The 25227-nt window shown below is 49.4% G+C and overlaps 1 protein-coding gene across 1 annotated transcript in view; it reads right to left on the reverse strand.

The window, feature by feature from the left end:
• NTN4 (netrin 4) overlaps window positions 1–22991 on the reverse strand; it is a 45762-nt gene extending 22771 nt beyond the window's left edge. Inside the window, exons 1-2 of the mRNA XM_075151492.1 lie at window positions 22518–22991; window positions 4433–4720 (exon numbers count right to left, since the gene is read on the reverse strand). Of these exons, the coding sequence (XP_075007593.1) occupies window positions 4433–4720; window positions 22518–22991 (762 nt within the window). The remainder of the gene's footprint in view (window positions 1–4432; window positions 4721–22517) is intronic.
• Window positions 22992–25227: the final 2236 nt, after the last annotated feature.

The raw sequence follows: 25227 nt of genomic DNA on the forward strand, positions 1-25227 counted from the left end.
TTTTTACTTTCATGGAAAATGGGCATGATATCAGCCTAAAGGAAAATCACGGCATTCACGTCGAGTCTTTAACGATAGCTTTTAAACTGTGTGCACTCGAGCCACTGTGCCAATTTTAGAACCGATGCCTACTGGCTGCTGTCAGCACACGAGGAGGTATTCTTTCCCAAAGCACCAGACAACCAAATTTATGCATGAGAAAATTCTCATATCCCATCTCGTTCTTGTGAAAGAATACAAAGCTTGTTGTCGAGGGTGTGGGGGCTGTCTGGTGGGTTTTTTTTAGTTCCTTGTACAATAAACTTCTGTCAGTACTGCTGGAGAAGACCTTCAATATCTTTTGATGTCAGTAGCACGGTAACAATTTACAACAGCCACTGGGTTGGCCACGTGGGAAGGGGGAGGAATATTCACCCTGTCTGACTATGCAGAAGTGCTTTAGCACGGTAGCTCAGTCTAGCCGGGATCCCAACCATACTGTATCCCCCCACCCCTTCATAACTATGGAAGGAGCCTGGGGAGATCAGCTGGCTAACTTGAGTACAGAGGGCTGCACTAGCGGGAGTGCTGGAGAGGAAAGGAAGTTCAGAGCGGGAAACATTAGATAGTTCATAATATTGGATTATCAATGAGATAATGAAGTCGTCAGTGGATAATGGGATCTCATCTCATAGGGGTAAAAGCAGGAAGTCCCAGCAAGGACACAGCCCTCTAAGACTGATAACTCAGGCCAACCGTGAAAACCACTTAGCTGTTGCAGGATTCTGCAGTCAGGGAGGGCCAAGCAGGCTCTGAGATGGACGAACCCCTGCCCTCACCTTGAGACATAACGGCACAGCTCCGGTGAGGTATCTCTGGATTTGCTTTCCCCACTTTGGAGTCCTAAATTGCAAGATCCTACTTATCTCGAGGCTAATCTCCTCTTTCACGACCCTTGCCATAGTTGCAAGCAGGCCACCAGAGATGCTGTAGCTGGTAAGGCACCAAGCATGCACTGCAACAGCTCCATGCACAGAGGTACTGGCAAGGGGTGAGAAGGTCCTATGCCACAGATCAGCTGAAAAAACAGTCTTCTCATGGTCACTGAAGATCAGGAGGGATCTCCTGTGTCTGTGAATCCATTTCTCTACTTGCATGGGTGTTTTGCCTTATAATGCAGCTCAAAAACTGAAGCAAATGCTTTGCATGGTATGGTGAGAGGTGTGTTTGTCCATGCACGTTTTGTCCTGGGCATGCATTGGGCTGTTGTTGATGAGATTTGGGTAGTGACCCTTCGAATAAATTTGGGAGGAGTGGGGAAGAGAAGGAAGTGTACCTGTATCACCCTGCCAGCTGTCTGTTGCACGCAAGTGTATAACAAGGAACAGTCAGGATTATACTACCCATGAGGAGCAGCCTTTGCTGTCGTTGGAAGGCAGCCAGGTCCTCTCTGTAGGCTTCCCCCGCGGCTCATGGAGACATACACTCCCCTAAGCAGGAGACCCACCTGTATACTCATAATTCCCCTGAAAGTTGACATGGCATTTCTGATGCTAAAAAGAACCCAGAGTTTCCCTATATAAATTCCTTTCTCCTTTAGGAGAAAGGGTGGGCGAGGGAAATCGCCGGCAAGGTTTGCTCCATGGTACCCACGCAGTGACCTCCACGGAGAGGAGCATCACGGAGAGTTTTGCAGCTGGATGGCAGTGAGGGCACCGGAACAAACTTCTTCTCTTACCAGGTCTCAGCTATTGCTGTTTGCTGTATTTCATGGGCAAGCTGGACTTCTAGCCTCCCTTCAGCCACTCCCAGCACATGATGGCCCAGCCGTCAAGAAAAAATGCATCTGATGGTCGGAATCCCGCGGCAGTGAGCCAGGCCGATGTCCCAAGCTGAGTGGAGCATCCTGGCCCCCTGGGTCAGGCTCCTGCACCAAACCTGCCTGGGCAGCAGCCACCAGCATCCCTGTGGGCAGCAGCCACCAGCATCCCTGTATCCCCACGTGGCTTTGTCAGATCCTCTCTGGGTGAGATGGCTGAAATGCTTCTGGTCGCTTTGTGAGATCTGCCCGAGACCTGGCAGCTATGCCCAGTGCTGCCAGGACACCCCGGCTTACTGCCCAGAGCAGCCCAAGAGAAAAACAGATACATCACGTCCAGTTCCTCCACTGCCCAAGCAGGGACTGAAACTAAGCCTGCAGTTAGGATTTTGCCTGTGGGCTATGACCAAGTAGGGGGTTAAGAAAACTTGTATATACATTTTCTGGAAAAGTTGGTTTTTTTTTTAAAGGATCTTAAACTTGCTTAGATTTTGATGTTAACTCTCTAACTTAGGGGATATTCTTCAGGAGTGCTCTGGTCTAAACAAGCATAAAAACAGAGCCAAATTTTATAATCATATTGTGAAGTGGTAATGTGCTTCCCAGCTTTTGCTGTCCTCGGTTTTACAGTGAAGGTTCTGCTAAAACCCCATGTAGGTAGTTACATAAAGACAAGACTGAAGTCCCCATCTCACACTTGAATGACTGACCGTAATTCTTCAGAATTATCTTTTATGTGACTTTTTCAGGTGAAATGTACAAAAATGCTCCCTCTCTGAAATCCTACTCTCTTTTCAGAAGTTTCTCTGACTTCTCCCAGCTAAGCAGCCACAGACCCCGCAATCTTTCTTCCCTTTTCTGTTCATTCACATGCGTGCCTTGCTATCATCTTGGAAATGATCCTCTCTTCCCATCTTGAAGCAATGCACGGGCAAACCCCAGCCTGGTATGCCTGAGGGGGGGTGCCACCGCAGTCCCTGAATCGCAGCAGCCTTGTGCCAGGCAGGAGCCTGGCACGGACTGGTCTCAGCCCCAGCTGCCCCGGTCCTATGATGGAAAAAGTGGTATTGGGAGAGGAAACATCTTGCCACTCCCTGACCCTCCCTGCAAACCACAGGGCTATGTCACCCCTACGCCCACACATCCCTTATGGGACACGTGGAATAAGCTGCAAGGCACAGTGAGTCAGCCTCACTGCAGAAACGTCACCTTTGGGACTCCCGCCACATACACGTTTATAACCAGAGCTGAATTTCCAGTCCCCTCCGGGCCAGCGCAGGGGCTTGTTGCTATTTCTTGCTTTGGTTTTCAGTGCGATTTTGGCACTTGATTCCTTCCCACAGCACCGCCTGTTACCTGCGCACTATGGTTTCCATAGGCTACAGCCATACCGGAAGCGTATTTGTCTGCAGGCTCTGTTACAACTCTCAGTGGTGCTCTGGGGCACGCTCCCGTGCAATTGTATCCCACCAAAAAAATCCTGCGCAAACAGCTCCTTTCAAAGACTTTCGCTCAGGGAACATCTGTGGAAAGCAGAGCAGTGCTACTCGAAACAGCCTTATCAATCACAGCACTGCACGCTTTCAAATTGGTACATTTTCAAGATGTTGCAAGACTAGCTCTATTAGAAGGGAAACATGCTGTCTGCTTCATGTCTGAGACCATAATTTAAGTGAAATGAGAGTTCCCCGAAGAGCTGGGCAGATGCCAGACCTCCTTACCTCGAGTAACTGCCTTACGTTTTTTTTATGATCTTTCCCTTTCTAACATCATTCAGTGCAATATGTTTGACTGCCCTGGCTTTCCCTACCGCTCCTCCGCCAGCAAAGCCAGGACTTTCAGAGCCAGCCAAGACAGGCAGAAAGGACAAGATGTGTTGGGGGCAGCGAGACAAGGGTGTCCCCCGGACTGGCAGGGTGCAGGCACACCATGCTGCAGGCATTCAACACATTGGCCGCTGCTGTGCCCATCAGCTCCCCAAAGGGTTAGCGGCTCTCTGTGATGTGGGAGGACTGGGGTTTAGGTCTTGGTCAGTCCCAAGGGATTTGAGCTCAGAGCTCTTGTGATGGGAGTCCCCTCGAAACCGGAGCACAGGGTTTTTATCTGGAGAAAGGTATTGCAAAGTGCAATGGAAAGCCTGGGAGTGAGAGGCAATCCCCAGCTCTTCTGCCTCTTAGTTCAGGAGCCAACGCAGTATTTGAGGATCCTCCAGAAAAAATGGCAATCACAAGATCCCTAGTACATTCGAGGAAACTCTCCTCCCTCTCTGTCATCAAAATGCCCTGCATTCATTATCTTTTAGATATTGTGTTATTGAGAGTTATCGCTTGGGAGAAGAAGGGAGTCAGCAATTTTAATTTATTTTAAGGATCCACCTGAAATAAATAAACTTAAATTACTGTGGAGCACCCTTGAAGGATGAAAGTCCTGGTGGACCCTACACTGAGGCAGAAGGGAAGCCCAGCCTCAGCCTCAGACCACCTCCTTTGTAAAGACCGCTTTTGCTTACTGTGCTTAGAATTCAGTGCATCACATGTCAAATACTTGGACGTATACCATACTCTATACCATTCCCTACTATTTTTAAAACTCTGCTCTCCTGCAGTGCGGACGTTGTTGGGCACGTGTACGTACCACGTGGAAAACGCCGGCTGCCTTGATGGGCTTGAATCCAGCGACGGGGACGCAGTGGTCAGCGTGGCCGTTGCAGAAGCAGCTGCCCTTCACGATGAAGTCGTAGATGGCGTAGTGCAGGGACGGCGGGGGCTGCAGGGGCTGGGGGGCCGGGCCCTCCGGGAGGCAGGGGCAGCCCTGCCGCTCCAGCAGCCGCACCCGCAGGTTGGTGATCTTCAGCTGCGCCTGGGCTTCCGCGCTGTACGGGTCCTCCGTGGCGTAAGGCGGTGACAGGGCTCGGTATATCACCTGGGCAGAGAAACACAGCAAGGGAAGCAGAAAGGAGGATGTCAGCCAGCCCTGTGGTGGGCCGGGGGGTGGGATGGTGATGGCAGCATCCCCCGGGAGCATGCACCAGGCTCTTGGGATGCTCTTCCCCCTCTGCAAGTGTCGGGAGCAGCAAATCCACCTCCGTCCCAGTGTGCACGAAGTGACCCCCCGTGATCCCCTACACCCGTTTCCACACGAAGTCTGGACACTACGGGTGTGAAGCGACATTTCACCATTAACTTAAAGCAGAGGTCCGTACTGCTGTTACGCGGCGTGGCCCAGCGCAGGGACCGGCAGTCCTGCAGGTGATGCTCAGGTGGGGGACTCTTCATTAACATTCCCTCCACCAGAATGGGTGTATTTTTTAACAAATAAAGCTCAGATTTCCAAATATTTGGCTCCTGTGAGTCCCAGGCTGCTTCCTAGTGGAAAAGTGATTAGGCGTGGCAATTAGTGACAGCAAGCTGATAGTCGAGAAAACCGAGATAAGAAAGAAAGAAAAGTGGGGGGCTTCTGAAGTTTAAACAAATACTTATCAGTCAGTCTTTATTTTAACTTGGGTCTGATTGAATAGGTAAATATTGGCCCAAGCTGAAAATTGAGAGCACTAGATAAAAATAACTAATTTTCTTGAAGAGCTTTATTTTAAACTTGTCAAGCTGCCTACAGTGTGACATCAGAAACAGCATATAATTCACATAACTACTATTGGCATAAAATGACACATTTATAATACATGTATTAGTTACTGATACATTTAACTTACAGTGACACTTTCTAAATAGTTAAACAGCTCTTCACTGAGCAGCCACCGAAGACTTGATGAACTACAGTATTTGTAAACAACAGTTCAGTCAGTCACTGGTCGAGCGTTTGAGGGTGTGACGCAGCCTAAGGCTCGATGCACTGCTCCCAACACCGGCTTAAAACCTCAAACCGCCCTGCTGCCCCGCTGATAATCACCCATACCGCCTGAAACACCAGCCAGCCTCCTACAGACAGCAAGGAGGTGTGCGGCAGCAAAGGGCGACCATCGTTTCTTGCCAGGAGGTGCTGCGGGGTGCCCGGCGAGAGGCAGCGGGCGAGCCTGCCAGCGCCGCTTACGGGGATCACGGGGATCCTCTCCCTAAATCCACTCCTACCACAGGATGTGGCTGATACGCTTCAGCTGATGAAGGCTTCCCTTTTATTTCACCAGGATTCACATATCCTGGAAATAATGACCCCGGTGCTGCCAGCTCACCCGCCTGCAGGCTTTGCCTGCCGGCTGCTGCCTCCGCCAGCCCTGCCACCGCTGGCACCGCTCCTGGCTGGGACCTGGCTTTTCTCCAGAGCTGCCAGGATCCAGCTGGAGGAAGCTTTGTCCTGGCCTGGAAGGAGATTTAGAGCTCGTTTTGGAGCTGAATGGCGGCAGTGTGCTTTTGCACATCCCATCGGCCTGCCAAGCACGGTCGCTACCAGCGTGCCAGTGACAGCGGGGCTCGGGCATGCTGGTGCCGGATGCCGTGCGCTGGCAAGCACGTTGCGGCTGCAGCCCCGTGCTGCCATCCTGCAGATGCTACCTCCCAAAGGTATTCCAGCATCTTCTGCCTGAAAGATGTCGATAAGGGAGAAGGTTAACCGGGAGAGGTGGTCGTAGGGCAAGGCCGGTGAGCAGTATGCTCGTTGTGTGGAAGCATTGAGTCTGATGAGGGATATTCATAAATAGTAACATATTTCAGAAGGGTGGTTTTTTTCCCTTTCTTTCAGGAGCAGACAGAGTTTTTTCTCCTTTCCTAAAATAAAAATATCAAACAGATATGAACAGAAATCCAAGCGAACCCAACTATCAGGCCCTGCATCTCTCCCCAAGGCTTGTTATTTACCCAAATTTAAATCAATGTCATTCTGATCACATTTACTCATTAGTGGCTTTGTGAACACAAGATGCTTTCAGATATGGAAGGAAAATTCCTTGGGAAACATCCAAACTGGAGACATTGATTTCCTTTTAGTGGAGATGATGGAAAATGCCGCATTGAGAATTTTCAGTAAAAACTAGCAGTTTGGGTTCCTTGCGGTTACATAAATTGCATCTCAGAGAACTCTTTGTTTGTCCTGATTCAGATGAAAGCGGCGAAGGAAATAATACATAAATGGGAACAATTTACGCTAGATGCAGCTGCAGACTTTCTTCTCGTAATTTTCAGTTTTTCTTGTTTATCTATCCCCATTTAATGCACGTGACCGATGCTTGTAGCTTTAGTAAAGACAATTGCAGCAAGGAAATCAATAACCCTGAGCACGTTCGCGCTGAGAGAATTAAATCTTGCTGGTGTGGAATTCAGGGCGAGTTATGCTGCTGATTTCAATGGAGCCAGTATTCCCGCTCAGGCCCTAAAATGTTACAAACATTTTTTTTTATGGCTACTTGAAAACAGTGATGCTAAACAGGAGTCCTATCTGTAATTCCCAAGGGCTGCGGACTCTCAGCCGTATTGCTCTGGCTGCGCCCAGCAGCCCCGGCCCCGGCTTCAGAGCCGCGCTGCACCCTGCAGCAGTGCAACGTAACAGGGTGAGCCTGGTCTCAGTGCTGCCCACACAGTGAACACCCTCATCCCTCCCTCCCAGACGCTAGTAGTTCTGTTTTAACAAAATACAAACCAGTCATTATAACATCTAGGACGCCATACAAACAGCAATTCTCTGCTCTGCCCCAGCCAATTGAGCTGGAGCCCCCAGAGGCTACATAATAAGGTCAAGGACGTGTTTTCCAGCAAGATTTCCCTGTTCAGTTGTTAACCTTGCTGATTTATCCCAGCCTGTCTCGGGAGTCAGCACATCACTAGGGCCACTCCGTCCTCATACAGCTGTTACGGGTCTGCACCCCTGTGCTGCCCAGCACCTCAGCCCCACGTACACACAGGCGGGTAACAGCTTGCCCGCTTTTACCTTTCCTTGGACTTTTCCGTGCAATTGTCCCACTGATAGGACCGGCCCTGGTCTGCAGCATCCCATCTATGAACGAACCATGGTTCGCACAGCAAACCTGACTGGGTTTTTCACACCTAGAGTTCTGCTGGCAGCCCCTGCCCTCCGCAGTCAGAGGCCTCCTCAGCCAAAATATTGTTTAGTTTTAATGGCGCAGGGGAAGCATGTAGGCAGGATTTGAGAAGAACGCGCTGCCAACATGCATGTGTATCTGATGAGCATCTCCCTGGTGCCACTGGGCAGGACTTCCTCGGATTGACTCTGTCGGGCCAGCGCTCCCCAGCCACCCTGGGTGGTGGTGACGTGCCCAATGCACAGCCACCATTTCCTCTTCCCAACAGCTTTCCGAAGCCCTCCAGGTTTATCTTGCTAAAACCACACAGAAAACATGCACGCCCAGCTCAACCTGCAGGGACAGAAACTCTCCCCAGCGGCTCCGCCACCGCGGTCGTGGTCTTGGCACATGTGACGTCAGCTTTTTAGCTGTTGGGGCAGCCCCTCTGCCAGACGCAACAGGGGGGCGGCAGTTCCCTCCCGCCCCCCCGAGAAGTCGCTGCCTGCAGAGCCATCCAGTCCATCACTCCTCCTATCCCAAAAGCACTGGAAGAAGTCATGCCCGAGGGTCCTGCCAAAGACAGCTACGTTGTGATTACACAAGGGAGATAAATAGCTCGATGAGGTACAGGAGAACATCCTTTTTGATAGATGATGCCATTCCTGTTTTTACAGAGCAAGGCCTTTGCCAGGAGAAATCTCCGCCATGCGCAGGGGAACACACCCACCCCCTTAGTAAAGGAGCAACGGCAGCAAAATCTGGCCATTCGCCTGCAGCGAGCCTCACCAGAAAGCACCTCACGGTGACCAGACCGCCGGCTTTCCCACTCAAGTCTGTCTGTATGCAAGTGTCTTACCGACAATATGTCAAAGCCCAACATTACAATGTTGGGTAGACAACGTGACTTCTCCCAGAGTGCACCACGTATGATAGCAAAGGGTGAGAGAACTGGATCTTTACATCAGCAGTTCTATAGCGCATGCACTAATCCAAATTTTCTATTTTGTAGAACAAGTAGGAAGTAATAAATTGAAAACACACAGCACTTCTATGCTAGACATGCCATAATATATCCTATCAGAAAGATATTTTCATTCCCAGTGTTGCTAGCTCACTATAAATGTTATGGTATTTGGGATTCTTCTTAAACACAATCCCAGGAACTGAATCTTTATCTCAACTTCCATTTAAAACTAAGTATCTAGCAATATCTCATATCTGAGGAGCAAATGTCACAAATCAGGAGGCAAATAAAAAGAACCTCTGTCCTTAAAACAAAATATCAGTATTTGGGGTAATGCTACTTCCATGTCATGTGGAATTATGCTGTTGGATCCCACGTCCTACAAATGCGATGTCTGCATGAAGCAACATCAATAGAGAAGTGATTTAAAACTTGCATGAGGATTTTTTGGTGGGGGAGAAGTCTCTCTGCATAGCCAAATAGGAACTGTAGACTGCAATCCCTGAGTGAGGAATGCCACTGCCATGCCTCGAGAGGGTTGGGTTCACCTGACCCTCCCGGTGGGATGCCTGGCAGTGGCAGGAGGGAGCCCACTCCACTCCCAGGGGAGCAGGAGCGGACAAGCTGCCCCACAGCACCCTGTACATGACATGGAGTAAAAATATTCTGTTCTTCAGCCAGACCGTTCTGGCTGTCTGCGGTTTGGGCACGTCGTTACATAGACACCCTCTAATAAATTTCCACAGCATTTCAATTTCCTTATGGGCTGTCATGAGCAACTCTTGGTCTGTTGATTACTTCACTTTATTTTGTCTTAGTAGTGCAAGAAGCCTTAGCTACTTGCCATTCCACAGATGCAATAATGTAGCCCCGTATATAAATAAAACAGCAGCCATGAACACGGTGCACTCAAGTAACCGCTTGCACCACAATGACCTCGATTTATAAATACATAAAAGTCCCTTTGCAAGAAGTACCCTAGTATGTTTACACTCAAGAGGCAATGAAAGGACATCTTTATATATACCCACAGTGGGAAGGAAAATGCTAATGAATGATGCTGAGAGCAACAAAATAGGCTCTGAAGTTAAAGTTGCCTGAGGAAGTCAACATAACCAATGAAAGATTTCCCACCAGCAAAGCCTTCTTGATGAGTCACAGGCGCATCTCAGACCACTGGAGAACGGAGCCTCCACCCTCCACAGCTGCAGGGGCCCGGACCTTTATCAAGATAGAAGTGTCCAGAGTGATAAAATGGGGCCCTCTGGGTCGCAAATGCCCATGACATTGAAGAGATACATGATCCACAAGAAGCTTCTTCCTCACAGACCTTCAGAAATGGGCACAGCTGCAGAGGCCATGGGCAGGGACCCGCAGTCCCCGTGCACGCGCCCCTTCCCCGGGTCCCAGCGCCCGGCTAGAGGCACAACACTCCAACCGGAGACCGGCCTCAGCCAGAGTTCATTCCCCCGAGCCTGGAAGGCATCAGGAGATGGTTTACAAAATGACACCACCAGTAAATTACAGACAGAGGGAATAAATGGATGGGAGGCTCAAGAAGCTTATAGACAGGGGAACAAGCCAACAAATGGGAATACGGCAGAAATAAAAGCAATAAACAAATATTAAAAACACAAATGCATTTTTATTTGGTTGTAAATGAAAACCAAGGTGGTAACACTGCACGAAGCGGCCCGTGGTTTCTTTCCAACGAGATCTCCAGATAAAAGAGATCGATGGACTCTACCCTGTGTGATCCGACCTGGATGCATGAGAATGCATCTATAAGCACTCTATAATAAAGACCTATCCATATTAGTGATTCACCTATTTGGCTCATGGGTGTTTGATAAATTCAGTACTGCTTTATTTGATTTTTGCTGGTGATTTTATTCCTTTCAATGTATTTTACAGGAACACAGGAAAAAATAATACAAATAAGAAGAATGTAAGGTTTGCTATCTTCTCCAAATAGAGAGCGAGCGAAAGCAATGAGGGATGTGCACCACTGTACAAAAGGGCATCTGATGTCTAGGTCAGTGTTTAACGGAAAAGTTAAGGCTTGCATTAGGAGTCTGCAGTGTCTCTTGGTATGCAGGCACTAAATAAATGTGGCTAATTGGCCTGTTTTATGGGACCCTGTTGAATCTCCACGTCACTGGAAGCTATCTGGTTCATTTAGTGCCTGGACAACGCTCTGAAAATGTAGGCAATAAAGGCGGTGGTGGAGCTCTGCCAGCGCGTCTGGGACCTCATCCCTTTGCCTCCTGAAAAATTTCCCTCCAGCCCGGCAAGCGGCCGAGGTTAGGCACCGCCTGCCAGGTGCTGGGGCTAAGGCGAAGGGGAGCCCTCATCCCCCACCTCCCGGCGCTGGGATTTCCAGCCGTGTGCCCAGCATCGCCTCACGTCTACTCCTCCGCACAGGCTGTTGCTCGCAGCCGCACGCAACTGCAGCTCAAGCTGAGATGCTCCCGCAGCTGTACCCGCTGCCCGGGACACCTCTGCCACCCCCAGCCACTGCGTGCCTGCGCCCCGTCCCCCCGCACCTCCCTCCACAGCCAGCCCAGCCCCTTCCCATAGGCACCACCCAAAAGTGGCAACTGCTTTCAGCCTTGGCTGGTCTTGTTTGGAGAAGCTTAGCTGGGAAATTTTATTGGGCCAATTAAGCTTTCCTTCTCGATAGATGTAAAAGTTAAAAGTCATCATTTCTCTTGGTAAGCGTTACAGAAAGCTCACTGGGGGAAATAAGGCTGATTTGTAGAAATGGGTAATTTAAAAAAGAGTAACAATGATGCGACATGTGTGTGCCTACTCAGGCTTTCTGTAACATCAACCTGCCACGGTATCTGATTTCAACTTCCACCCAAGAAACTGCATCATCACCACAAAAGCCTGATTAGACTTTTTGTTTTTTCACTTGCAGAGGGAATCAGATATAAACTTAGTCGCAGAATTCCAGCACCAGCCAGGCGCTCCTTTCTCACAGAGGGTGTCCCCACACCTCCTTCGCTCACCGCTGCTTGGTCACCTCTTGGTGGTGCCGAGGAGCCTTGAGGCTGAGACTGCTCTGTGCTCATACCCTTGCGCCTTCCCAGGAAAGAATAATTAAGCCTAATTAAGCCTAACACCCAAGGCAAGAAAGGTGAGATTGTCTTACTGTACATGTGAGGATGGCTTGACTTTCAAGGTTTGCTGTGCCAACTGGCAAGACTCACGCCACAGCAATAAATCCTGTTTGGTACCCTCGGGGAGCAGCAAGAGACCTACCTGCCCTGACGCCTTTGGGGACCCCGTTTTACAGCGGGAAGCCTCAGGCACAGGAGCTGCCTGGTTTAACGGGGCTCCCTGAGCCTCGCCAGTGCAGAGCAGCTCAGGTGCCCCGTCTGTCAGACGCATGGTTTAACCACCAGACCTAGTGCCTACAACCACCAACATATTCCCTGCCCACATATGTCCTTTGAGAGAGACAGATGCTCTGCAGGTAGGTTTTTCTTGTCTCCCAGTTTCAGTACTGAGGGCTCAACCCCATGCTAGCATTTACTCTAATGGTCAGTATTTCAGTTTCCAGGGATTTTCTGGATCAGTGTGGCCAACTTCTGCCAGGCTCTCGTTGGCTCTTCCCGGAGGCGAGAGCTGAGTCTGCAGAGGAGTGTTTCGCTTGCGAAGCCTTTCCATATATCTTAAGTTAGTTCCCTACTGAAAGAGGCCTTATGCCATTGCACTGCATGTGTATCTATGTGTCTGTCCATCAGTCCTTCCTAAAACCTTTTGAAACCACTGGCTAACTACAATCACATTTGGGAGATATATCTTAAAGGCACTAAGCTCCTAGAATTTTTATGAAAACAATCTTGTTCCTTCACAGAATCAGGCCTGGTGGACTCCCCCTGTGAAGAAGCCACAATGCTGGTACCCTCTATTGTCAAAACAGACTTACTTGATGTATTACCACACCAAGCAAAAGAGCTTTTAAGAGAGAAACCCATGCGTATCTCTGTGCTATGTTCATTGCAATGACCCTAGGCTAAAAAAAGACTTTTTGGCAGATGCTGTAAATAATTCACATGGTGTGGGAAGTTCATCCCAGGCAGGTATCACCCACCGGCTCCTTTAATATACTTTGTTTTTCTGCCTGTCAGACCAAGTGGACTGCAGGGAAGAAGAACCTCTCTTTTTCTCACAGAGAGGTCTGACCACCCCCTGCATGCACACATTCACGGTGCACACTTCAGCACCACCCAGGTGAGATGAAACAACACAAGAAATAGGGAAACCTTCCTCGCCACTGCAGAGAGGTGACCGTCAGAGACACTAAGATCAAACTGAGCAGTGGAGCCTGTCTTTCAGGCCACAGCGTGAAGCACTCTGTCCATGTCCTCAAGCGATGGTGACAGAAACCCGCTGTGTACCACCAACGGTAGCCCCTGAGCTCCTCGAGACACTGGAGAAATGGCACTCCGTTTTGGCCCATGCCCTTCTGCAATCTTTTACAGCACATAAAACAAGGCAAATAATCCCTTGTCTCATCATCCAAAAGTTAGGCAATCTTACAAAGACTTCAGGAGGAAAATCCAACTATTTCAAATAACTGGCCCTTGCAGGGGCCTTGGCAGGTTAATTTATACCATGGCAACTTTTATCTTTTGGGAAACTCAAGGCATTCTTCTACCATTCTCAAAAGCAAGAAGCTGTATGGGACGAGCTCCTACTCACACGCAGCAGCCGGCTGGTGAGGGGCTGGGAAAGGCATCAGGAGAGCCAGGCAAGAGTCTCGGGATTTCTCCAGGATCCTTGACTTCTCTGGCAATAATCAATCAGACGAGAGCCATCTTCTCAGCTTCCTTTCAACATCCCGCCACGCAATTTCATTATGAAAATGAAACACTGCTAGGTCATGCCTGTCTTCATGCAGATGATGATCACAGAAGTAATATTCTTACCAGAAAAATCTCTCTCCAGCTCAAAACAGCTCAAAACATTTAGATTTCTTCACCTCCAGTTAACAGTGCTTTTCTAAGAATTGATACTTTATTCTACAATGGCTTTATTTTGCCTAATCACTACATTCACTCATCAAACAGATAGAAACGCTCAGTTTCTTGGCTCACAAAACCCTCCAGATGCATGATATAATCAGCTATGCACTATCAAGGAAAATAATTATTGCTTTTTTCTCATCTTCAGAATCACCATTTCCAAGGCTGCACTATCCCGCATAGGAAAATGAACCAGCACATTTCAGCTGATGATATGAAGAAGTCCTTTGACTGATCAGCAAGAAAGATGGTATTTAAATACTCTTCCCTCCAGCAATTCCCCTCCTTTCCCTATCCCCACAAAGATTTATGTTCTCAGCCTTGGCCTGCCAGCAGTACCTGTTGTGCATATGGAAGACCAAGAAAACCTGGAGCTACCTCCAAAGAACCAGAGAGAGAACTGGACTTGCTTGTTCGTAGGCAGGGCTGTAAGAAAAGCTGGCTCACTCCCCAGAGCTGCAGAATAACCCCTTTAACAGCTTCTGAGCACGACGCACCACTGCAAAAGCCTGCAAGGCAGCAGGTTAGCATTTCAGCAAGAATGCCTGTGACAATCCTAGGGATCAAGGGGATTTCTTTCAGCCTAAGAGTAACCCAATTTCATGAGTATTTTTCAATTGCTCTTGTCTATAATGAAAAGGCTTTGTGTCTATAGAGCTGGCTGCTTAAACCATCCAGTTACCATGAGCTACGCTTAATTTTGGGAAAAAGAACACCTCTCTGAATTATATGTAAATACGCATCATCAAAAAGGCCACGAGAAAAAGCACTGCCCTTTCAACCCAGGGCTACAGATTTTGACCGCAGCAATGAGGGATGCTGCACAGAGACTGGTGATAGAGAGCCATGGCATACGTGTCTAGTAAGTTTGGTTTTGGACATTAACTTCTTTTCTTCCTGGAAATGTTGCCCACGGAGAATTTGAGGACTTCACCATTTGTGCAGGATTTTGAACGTTGGTAGACGGGATATCTCACGCTGACACCCATTGTACATGGCGATTAATCTCAGATTAAGTCCCCATGAGCTTTTGATGCAAAACTCCTGAGATGTGTCCATTCACTCCTTTAGGTTACACACTTCCCATGTAACCGGTTGTATCCAGGAATCCCAAAGAGAAACATGGCAGCCCTACTTTCCAGCCAGTGAACTGGGAGCTGAATAAGTAAGCCAGTCCTCCCTTCATGCCAAAAATGAACTGTGAAATGAAGCAGTGGGGTGCACTGCCTGAAGAGAGGCTCTGGCTGCACCGCTAAAATCCCGCAGCACTTTTCTCAAGGGAAGCAATAGTCCCGCTAACAAGGCCAGATGCCAATTTAGAGAATTAAATTCTGCCTACCCAAATTCCTCTTGTTTCATGTGGGTACAGCACTCTTCACTTCCTACATAAGAACTTTGGAAAGGGTCTCCTGGAGCCCTGGGACTCATTCCCTCCTGTTGTTGGCAGCCTACAATATACCCCCTTTCACAGACTGGTCAAGCTCACTCCGAGGAATAATTTGTTTTAGCCATAATTGGAGGCCAATCCAGAAGCCCTGATCCGCAGTTGTTAGAAACTTGCTGTTCTAAACGGAGGACTGCCGATATGCACTGTTAAACACTGGCTATGCTCCATCCCAGGGGTGGCTGCATTTCAAGAGCTGGCCAAGCGGAGGGCCAACCTCCAAGTGTCAAAAGCACTGGGAAAGCCAGGGAGAAAAGGAGACAATGAGACCTTCCTGTGGGCTAGCTGCAACGGGGGGAATCATGCAGAGGACCACCGGGCAGGTTGCAGAAGCGTCTTGCCCCTCGCACGCCGTGGTCCTCCAGAGATGCTGAGCACCCGGGAGGCCCAGCAAAGGGACATGTCACTGCTCTGGGACTGCCTGCTGCAAAGAGGGAGGGTTTTGACACAACCTGGCCCAGAGACCTGGCAGTATCATCCCTGGTACTCCACGTATGGAAAACTTAAAAAGCAGGTGCTGGTGCCCGGATGGTACCCAAACTCCGGAGGGAAAGTACCTTTAATGGTAAAACTCCCTGGAGAATGAAGGTTTGTCTCCACATGTGCCCAAACTGCCCTCATCTCCTGTCCTCCAAGGTGCAGATTAAAAACTAAGCTCAGGTTTCCCCTTTTTCCCTGAATCCCCTTTTTGCTGCCCCATTATTTAAAGGGAGAGGCTCCCCGCAACCCGACAATGCTAAAGGCAGTGGAAACCCTGCACCGGGCTTGGGAAGACGGGCTTCCCTGCCAGGAGGGAAAGCTGGGGGGCCAAGCCAAGAGATGCACCTCGCCACAGCCATGGGCAAGGCGGCTGGTGGGAGGATGGCGTCCTGCTGGCGTGCCGCTGCGAGCAGCGAGCCCTGTGCCGTGCTGGCCGGCAGGCACGCATCCCGCTCGGCTCTCACAAACCTTCCCCAGCCACCCTGCGCTGAAAGGCCAGCTGCCGCAGCCTGGGATTTCTAGGTTCCTACAACGCTTCATTGACTCTGGCCTGACTTCATTTACTTTGTCTCATTAACTTTTCCCCTAGAAATCATTATTCTTGTGCTTATGAAATAATGGCCCCCATGTCTTGCCAAATTCACTGATATAATGAAAAGAGTTGGGCTGGGTCTGGCCACCACCCCCATCACTCCTGGCCCCCAGCTGAACAGACTCTCTTTTGCACGTGGCATTTCTGTACAGAGCCCGACAATTTGCGTTTTCCCAAAGACAGAATGATCAGGAAGATACTGTTAAAGAGGTTTTTTTTCCTACAAAATCACTTCTACAAATTGTAGAGATGGGACTTCAAAACACACTTCCCTAGCCATGACCTCACATGTCCTGAGCACTGCTGAACACCAGCCAGGATCCCTCTTTCCTTGTCGTCAGTTTGGGCCTTTATTTGCTCTCTGTACAGACACCAGTGGCGCAGGATGATTAAAAAAGCCGTTTGCAGCCCTCTAATGGGCTGACATCCCAGGCTGTTTTGAGTTTATTCTTGCATATTTGCCCAGGTTCTTTGTGGAGTCCCAAGTCCTGCAAGTGACTGAACTCAAATCTCCTTGGAGGAGGAGATCCTCGGAGGATCTCAGAGCAATGGAGATGTAGCTTCAGTTAAGGACGGCAATGATAAGCTTAAAACCCAAGCTTATTCAGGCCTAAAAGACAGGCAAAAAATGGGCAAAAGCTTCTAGACTGCAACAGAGTGTTTCTACAACCCGAAATTAGGGCTCCAAACTAAAATTCACTGACCATCTTCAACTCCTGTTTGTGTCAGCGAGTGTTACAATTCCTCACTGTCTATCAGGGCCAAACTTGTGAGTAGCAGGACACAATTTACTCCTCCTCCACACAGCTAATTTCAGGTAGAAACAGTAGGACTGGTGTCCAAATCCTTAAGGAACAGAGGCAGGCTGCATGCAGTAACAGTGCAAGGCAAAACATTTGAAGGTTCTTCTGCTACAGAAGGCACATGAGATCAATAAAATGCTCAGTAAGACACACACCCCACAGTAAAACAGTGGTATGTGATGTTTCAAAAGTTAAAAGCACGTTAGAATTTGTTGCTGGAATATAGTCAAGCTGCAAATACGCCTCTCCTATTAATAGCAAACAGCAACAATAGCTGAGGTCTCCAAGTGATTTATTAGCAGTATTCTGAACAGATGAACACTCAAAAAAGTTACTAATTTACTAAAATCTTGTCAAGGAGACTCTGCTTCAGTAAGTCCTTTTATCCTGGAGCTTGTCTAAATGGGGACACTCAGGCGAGCTAATCTGAATTGACCACAGATGGGAATGTAAAGTGAATGAGATAATTGCATTGCAGAGTGGACAGTCACTCTTGCTCACAATTAGAGAATTAACATCTGCTAGGGGTCCCTCGTCGATGAGCCCTTAACAGCGATCAGATAGGCTGCAGAGGAAGAGATATTAATATGATCTGAACTATGGGAGGGAAGATAGCCTTTTATGCATACTAATAAAATTGGCATTCCTGTCTGAGCATGAAGCTGAAAGAGTTTATTTCTGCATCTTGTTTACTTAGATCAGATTATGTTTGGCTGGTGAATCCAGTTCTGATTTTCCTTGCAATAACGTGGCTGAAGGGTTACACCCTGGAAAACAGTGGAAATGCTCTGGATTTGTAGCACATTTGTATGATCCAGGCTAAAACTTGGCCCTAGCCTTTCTGTTAAAATACTGATGATATAAGGCCTGCCTATGCTAAACAAACTGCTGCTGTGAAACAATTAATTCACTAAATTAAGCATGGCAAAACTCTTTAGTGACCCCTCTGTGTGCAGCTGATCCGAAATTATACCCTGACAGGGAAGGAGTTTCTTGTCCCCTTCACAGTGTTGCAAATCCGACCCCTTAAATTGGCAGATGCTTGAAGCTTGCTGGAAACTCGGGTTGGTTGCACTGAGGTTTCCTCCTCCTTCCCGCTTCTCCTTCGCCCATACTGGACGGGCCCCACGACGGGGGACAGCCTGGCCCTAGCCGAGAACGGTGAGAGCTCCTGAAAGCAGTGCCAGCCTGCTTCTGACCAGGACGCAGTGAGTGCCTGGGAATGCCGGGGCGGGAGGCCAGCGTCCACCATCTGCCTCTTTTCCTTTGCTCCCTACTGAGGAGGGGCTCAGTTGTTTTGATTGCCTCCTGGATCCTTGCAGAGAAGTCATTGCTTTCCTGGCTGCTGAAAGGGTGGTTCTTCTTTGCATGAGGCCAGACTACAGCCAGGCTGCTCCAGTGTGGAGCTCAGCTCGGCAAAGCCTCTGAGTACGTGCTGACCTGTAAACTCATGCTTACTTCCACTGAGAAAGCCTTTAAGACCAAACCCAGGGCATCAGCACAGTGTTCCTGACCTCAGTACTGTGCCATGCAGCCTTCAACCTCTTTCCTCTACAGTTCTGTCCAGATCTGCCCTTGCCGTCCTAATCCCACCATTGGGCTGTTGATGCTCCAGCTCATGCCCGCTTCAGGGTGGAGGACTCAGACGCATCCAAAACAGAGGACAACCATGCCTGGTGGTTTTGCAGCATCAGGAACAGGTAGAGAGGAAGGGCAGAGACCTGCCAAGTCATTGCCGAGGTGACTCTACCCATCAGTAGACCTGCCAAGGGCCACACATGGCGTGTGACATTACCACTGCCGGCTCCCACCGCCATGGTGGCCTTCAGCTCGGGTGACTGCAGCACGGTGACACCCTGCAGCCCCCCCATACGGACTGCTCTCCCAATGCCCTCCACCACCTCCGTCCCACCACCGCAAAGGGAAGCCCAGAGCCGCTCTACTACAGAAGAAAGATGAAAGGCGCCTCCCTGAGCCAATTCAGCATCTCTCATTTTTCCACCAGCTCTGAGCTTTGGATCTTTGAAATGAACCCAGAGGCTTGGCAGCTTGCTTTCTGTGGTATCATAAATCTCCTCAAGATCAACATCGTGGCAAGTTGCGATGAGGGAGGATTTTTGTCACAAGAGTTGAACTAAGCATCTAAGGAATGACTCATGACGATGAGGGCAGAAGAAATGCAAAAAGCCTAATTTTTCTTTTAATAAGAACTGAAGCAGATACACCTTTGCTCCAAATTAACACATGTGATTTATTAAAAAGAGGCCGTAAGCCCCTGAGTATTGTGAGCTTCTGCATGCTGCTGCCTTGAAACAGGGCTCGCAGGCGCTGTAACGCTCAGCAGAAACACAGGCGGATCAGCTCTGGTGCCATTTGGGGTGAGCCACCATCTCCTGAGGCCTCCCCGGAGCTTTGCAAATTGCTCATCCAGGGGGATGGGCGGCAGTGACCGAGCTGCCAGCAGCGTCCAGAGACCCCACCGTCCCGCAAAACCCTGCAAGCCCTGACTCTGTGCCTGGAAATGCACATGTGGCGTTGAAACGTTTGAAGTGGGAGAAAGTGGCATACAGACGCTGTGATATACAGTTATAGTTGTTACACTGCAGTTAAAAAACTCTAAAAAGTTAAAAAAGAAATCCAGTAGCAGTTGCAGAATTTATATTTGTGCTTTAAAGAAAACTGCAGCAACTGAGCTGCAATTAAATAATACCCTTCAGACTTGGACATTTCAGACGACTGCATATTTGACACCACTGTTTCAAGTGAAATTACTGTTTCCATATGTCTGAAATTAGGTGCTACCAGAAGTGGGAGTAAAGCACAACATAACCCCAAACAGAACACAAAACTCTGATGTTTCTTTAGGTGAGATACATGTTGCTATTGGCAGTTACAAGTAATTGCTGGAATGTAGCACACTGTAATAAATTAAATGTGATATTTGCTAAGCATGCAGGCTTGCCATCTGGTCACCAGAGAGCTGCTGTTATTACTTTGCAGGTAAAAAGTGGTGTTTAAGTGCAGGGAACTGAAGTGTGCCATATAAATAAAATCTTATAAGCTCCAGCCCCTTGGACTCAACATTTCTTTAAAACCTGGAATAATTAAATGATCTTGACTTTTATAGCTTCTTTGTAATAACACAAACTAAAGCGATGCCAAAAGAAAAGATCCCGCCGGAGCAAGCTTGGAAAATAGCCTGTTTTTGCAGCATGCTACTGCAGATGCGTCAAACACCACCAAATCCCTTTCCTTCTTGAGGTAGGCATTGGTTTCTACACACAAGACCTCGATCCTACTGTCCCCACACATCGCACCAACCTGTAGAGGAGCAGTCCCGAGGTCGGGATCTGCACAGGTTCTCCCCAGGCGCAGCCCCCGTCCCAGTGTGCAGGTACATCACTGCGGTGACCACAGTGAAAACCGCGCCGGGGTGCTAGCTACGTGGGACCCAGCACAAATGAGGCAAATACTGCCCCAGATGACGCCCTGGGTTTCTCATCCCTGAGAACGATCCCTGGGAAAGCTGAAAAAGGAGCGTGCAAGTCAGAGTACTCCAGACATGTCCCACTGGCTGGCCCGAGAGCTATAGATTTCAGTCCCTGCGCTGTATCACAGGCTGGCATAGCCTTATGATTCAGGTGGTGGGACACAGGGGCTGGCAGAAGGGACTGGAAAATTCCCAGCGGAGTACATCCATCATTTCTTTTGTAGGTCCCACTTTGTAGTTAGCCCCGATTCAGAACCACAGAATGGTTTGGGTTGGAAGGGACCTTTTAAAGGTCATCTAGTCCAACCCCCCTGCCATGGGCAGGGACATCTCCCACTAGATCAGGGTGCTCAAAGCCCCGTCCAACCTGACTTTGAATGCTTCCAGGGACGGGGCATCCACAGGATCTCTGGGCAACCTGTTCCAGTGTCTCACCACCCTCATCGTAAAAAATGCCTTCCTTATACCCAATCTAAATCAATTTCCGTTTAAAACCATTGCCCCTTGTCCTGTCAGGACAGGCCCTGGTGAAAACTCTTTCTCAATCTTTCTTGTAAGCCCCTTTATGTATTTCACTGTGAAAGGAAGTTCAGGCAACTTTTGGGGGGCACGAGGAAAGGGAGGCGGGAGAAGAAAGGAAGATAGCAATTTCTCTCGCTAGCCATCTGATTTAAACCCTTTGCTGGGCTAATGAAATAACTATCCTGGGTCTGTCTGGCAGGTCTGGAGATCCTTGAGCTGATGAGAGCATGGAGCAACTTCTCCTAGAGCAGGACATCGGCTGCCTCCCAAGATGCAGCTGAGATGCACTTTGGTGAACAAACAGTTCTCTCTATTTCTGCAGAGAGCGGCTTCCTAGCCAGAGCATGGCTAGAGGTGACCCCAAATGACTGGAAAGGGATCTGAACAGGTGATCTTTCTCAGACATGAATGCTGGTCTCCAAGAACCAGGCTTTCACCTCAAAACATGTCAGCAGAATCTAAAATTATATAACTTGATTCACTAATCAAATTTGCTCCTTTCTCTGTGTTAGGTCAGAGGGTAATTTTAAGTTTGATTAAACTTTCAGACAAGCTCATTAAATGAGGCCACTAGAGGGAGCAGCCTTTAAAGTCCAGGGCTGGTCACTGGGGATGCCTCCCCACCAGTGGGGACCCTGGAGGGCAGCCCTGCAGCCATGGCTCCCAGGGGAGGGTCTCCAGCACCACGGGACAGGATTAGGCACCAAAGGGAAGAGTATTATTGGTAGCACCTCCAAGTGCATGATTTATTATCTGCTGTTTCTGATGTTGAAAATAATTTGATTTTTCACATCTATTTTTCCTTTTAGCAAATGTGATGTTTTTCTTCATTTTTTTCATGCTCTTTTCACACGAGAATAAGTGTGCACAGAAAAAAAAAAAGATGAAGTATAAGGTTTCTTCATTACCTGGCTAATCTGGCTTACGGGAACTGTATTTCAGTGTGGTCACTAGCTATTTTGACATTCTTACTTCTCAGTGAGGGCGTTCACTATTCGGAGTGAATCTGGTGACCATTAATTTTAACATAGTTGCATTTGGGTCAAAGTCAGACTGATTTGCATCACCCTGAAACCACACAACTGCAAGGACTGGAGAAGACCGTCAAGAGCGATGTTCCCTTTGGCTTTCCTGAGGAATCGGCAGCATCTGCCTTCTTTGCAGTTGTGCGGGGGGGTTTCACCGGGTGAGGAGAGAGGAGTTTTTTGGGAAAGAGGGGGATTAAGAGCTCAGCAAAGTGAGGGGCAGGGCAGCGCCTACATCATCTCAGAATGAATTACATTAATTCACCCTGTGAAATAAAGTCGATGACAAGGGATGCCGGTGCAGTAAAATAAGAAGCGTAAACGCCGGAACGGAGATTGCAGAGGGAAAGGGGGCTGGAGCGAGGGGTTTCTCTTCCCGACCCCAACAGACCTACCTCTCCTCCGGTGCAGGGGAAGGGACTCGAATATCTGGAAGTGCAAATGGCTCCTCTCTGACTCACGTCATCCTCCAGCCCGAAGGCGGCCGAGCAGTTACCAGCAAAGTATTTGTAAGGCATCCACGTCTTGCCGAAGTCCTGGGAGCGCTCCAGCACCATGGCGGCCGGCCTGGGCGACTTGAAGACCAAAATCAAGTGAGTGAAGTAGAAGGTGGCTTCCAGGTCCAGCCGGATGGTCTCGCGGGGGGCGTCCTGGGCCGCCTGCCACCAGGTGCGGGGCAGGCGGAAAGGGGAGTCGGCCATGGCGGCGGGGGGGTGGGCCAGCCCCGCGTGGGCCCCGCTGCACCGGCCGCAGGCGGGGCGCTTGCAGCGGCGCTGGGCGTCCTCGGCGTAGGCGCAGAAGGGCTCGGCGGCGTGGCGCCCGCAGGCCGTCTCCGTCCGCAGCGCCCGCCCGTGCGCCAGGTTGCCCATTCGGGGGTTGCAGGCCTTTTCGCAGGGGCTGCCCGCTCCCGCCGCGCTGGCCAGACCTGCAAGGCAGAGAGCGGGGGGCTGAAGCCGGCTCCCGAGGCGGGCGCACCCCACCCCATCCGGAGCAGACGTGCTCCGCGGCACGCTTTTTGGCGACGCTGCCCCTGCCGAGACCCCCAGGAGGGGCTGAGGGAAAGCGGGCATTGCTGCTCAACTCTCCCCTCCGTGGAGCTGTGTGTGTCTAAAACAGCAAAACAAACCAAAAAACCCTCAGGGCTTCCCTGCGCTTGGGAAAATCCCTACCAAGAGTTGCAGAGCAGAGCGGGCAGGATGGGAGGAGGGATGCCTCCACCTCGCCCTCCCACCCCCAGGGACCGAGAGCAAGGCTGAGGCTTCGGGGGCAGTGGCCGTGGCCGTGCCACCCCTGCCCAGAGGCCTCCACGGGGATGCAGGTGGTCCTGGGGAAGGGGAGAAAAGCACAAGAAAGGCTGCCGGCGACACCGGGGCGGCCAAGGTGGCACGCCAGCGGGAGGCCAGGAGATGGCTGCGGGGGACAGCATTGCTGCGCCCTGGCTCACCGTGCGGCAGATCGGGTCTCGCACTGGTAGGAACATCTGCTTCCACCGACGACCTCAAATCTTCACCCCCCTTTCCCACCCCAAATCGCCCCATGGTCCCAAACTGCTGCTGAGGTCAGGGTTGAATCAAAGCACCGGTTAAGTTTGGGAAGGCTGTCACTGATGTGTGTGAAGGGGGTAAAAAAAAAAATCCTTGGTTGAAATGATGCTGGCAAGCTGCCTTGCAGCTGAGGCTCTGTGTTTTCTGTTCAAGTTTCTCTGGAAGCCTTGTCGATTTAAAAATCCACAGTTAAAGTGTCAAAGAAAAATAAAATCACCATGGGGTTTGGTGTGAAACCATCTGCAATGTAACCCTCCTGGTGCAGGAACATTTGATTAGGGGCTCTCCACCTCTTTATTAATAAACGTAGCAGTAGGTCAAGGCTGTATTTGATGACCCATAAATGTTTAACATAAAAAAAAAGAGCTCTGATGACTTGGATGTGGGCAGGCCAAACCATCTGAGGTGCATATCACCAGGCCAGTCATACATAGTCAGCTTTGTGCACCAATTATTGTGACTTCTTCTTGGCATTTTTGTTATGTCCAAAGTTCGTTTCAGTTTAGCATCCAATAAATCCTTTATTTGGGGTTTGTTCTGCTTTTGTCTACAGTGTCATAGTTGCAATTAAGCTATATTACACACTACCAGAGGCTAAGCCTTCAGAGCCTGACAGCGTTCCCCACTCCTTCTGCTCCTCAAGAAACACCCTGGAAAGAAAACATTTCTACCACCAAAGATCTATACAGGTTTTCCATACCAATTATTCAGAACAGATGTGGACCGCTGCTTGTTATGCACCCATTAAAACGCACTTCTGAATCCAGTCTCTGAATTTCACTGGGTAAAGAGTCTTGGGAAATTTTTAGTGAACAAGAAATGCTCAGTCAAGTTGGCTTCCTACAAGGACCTGGTAAAAATGTGTCTGAAACGATCTATATTAACTGTGCAGAATATGTTTACTCTAGAAAAGTAAACAAATATAACTGTAAAATGAATGTAATATCACTTATATCTCCTGAACATCCTTTTCAAAGCACTGTATAAACATTAACTAACCTACGTAGCTCTCCTGAGGGGTAGGTAAGTAAGTGCTATTATCATATTATCAGTTAGGCTTGCCACAATTTGGCCTAATTTATGTCTTTGGCTGCTTTCCTGGATTCTTCGGCTACACGTAACACAGCGCAGTAGGCCACGAAACAAATAGATGAACATTTACTGCGGTTCCCTCAGTTGCGGGATTGCAAGGCGGATTTGGGAAGAGGTAAATAGAGCAGGGCTCAGTCAGCACCCTGAGACAGATCGAGTGTGCTCAGCGAGTCCTTTTGGTTTTTGCACACCGTGGATTGCTGTCTCTGGGGAGGCAGTGGAGGAGGACCTGGTCTGTGGGAGGTATCCCGCTGACTGTGGTGGTGGCAGGGCTCGGCGTAGCTGTCCCCGGGACTGAGGCAAGGCTCTGCCTGAGCCCAGCCAGGAGGGGCTGGCTATCAAATTCCCATGTGAGACCCTGGGAGTTGAGGGTATTTGATTGCTCCAGCCCTGGTCACGCATGGTCACTGACTGCAGCTGTCTTTGGGCCAGGCATGGAGGGTCCCTTTCTCACCTGGAGCCAGATTTG

Source organism: Calonectris borealis, chromosome 1, assembly GCF_964195595.1.
Source record: "Calonectris borealis chromosome 1, bCalBor7.hap1.2, whole genome shotgun sequence".
Classification (NCBI taxonomy): domain Eukaryota; kingdom Metazoa; phylum Chordata; class Aves; order Procellariiformes; family Procellariidae; genus Calonectris; species Calonectris borealis.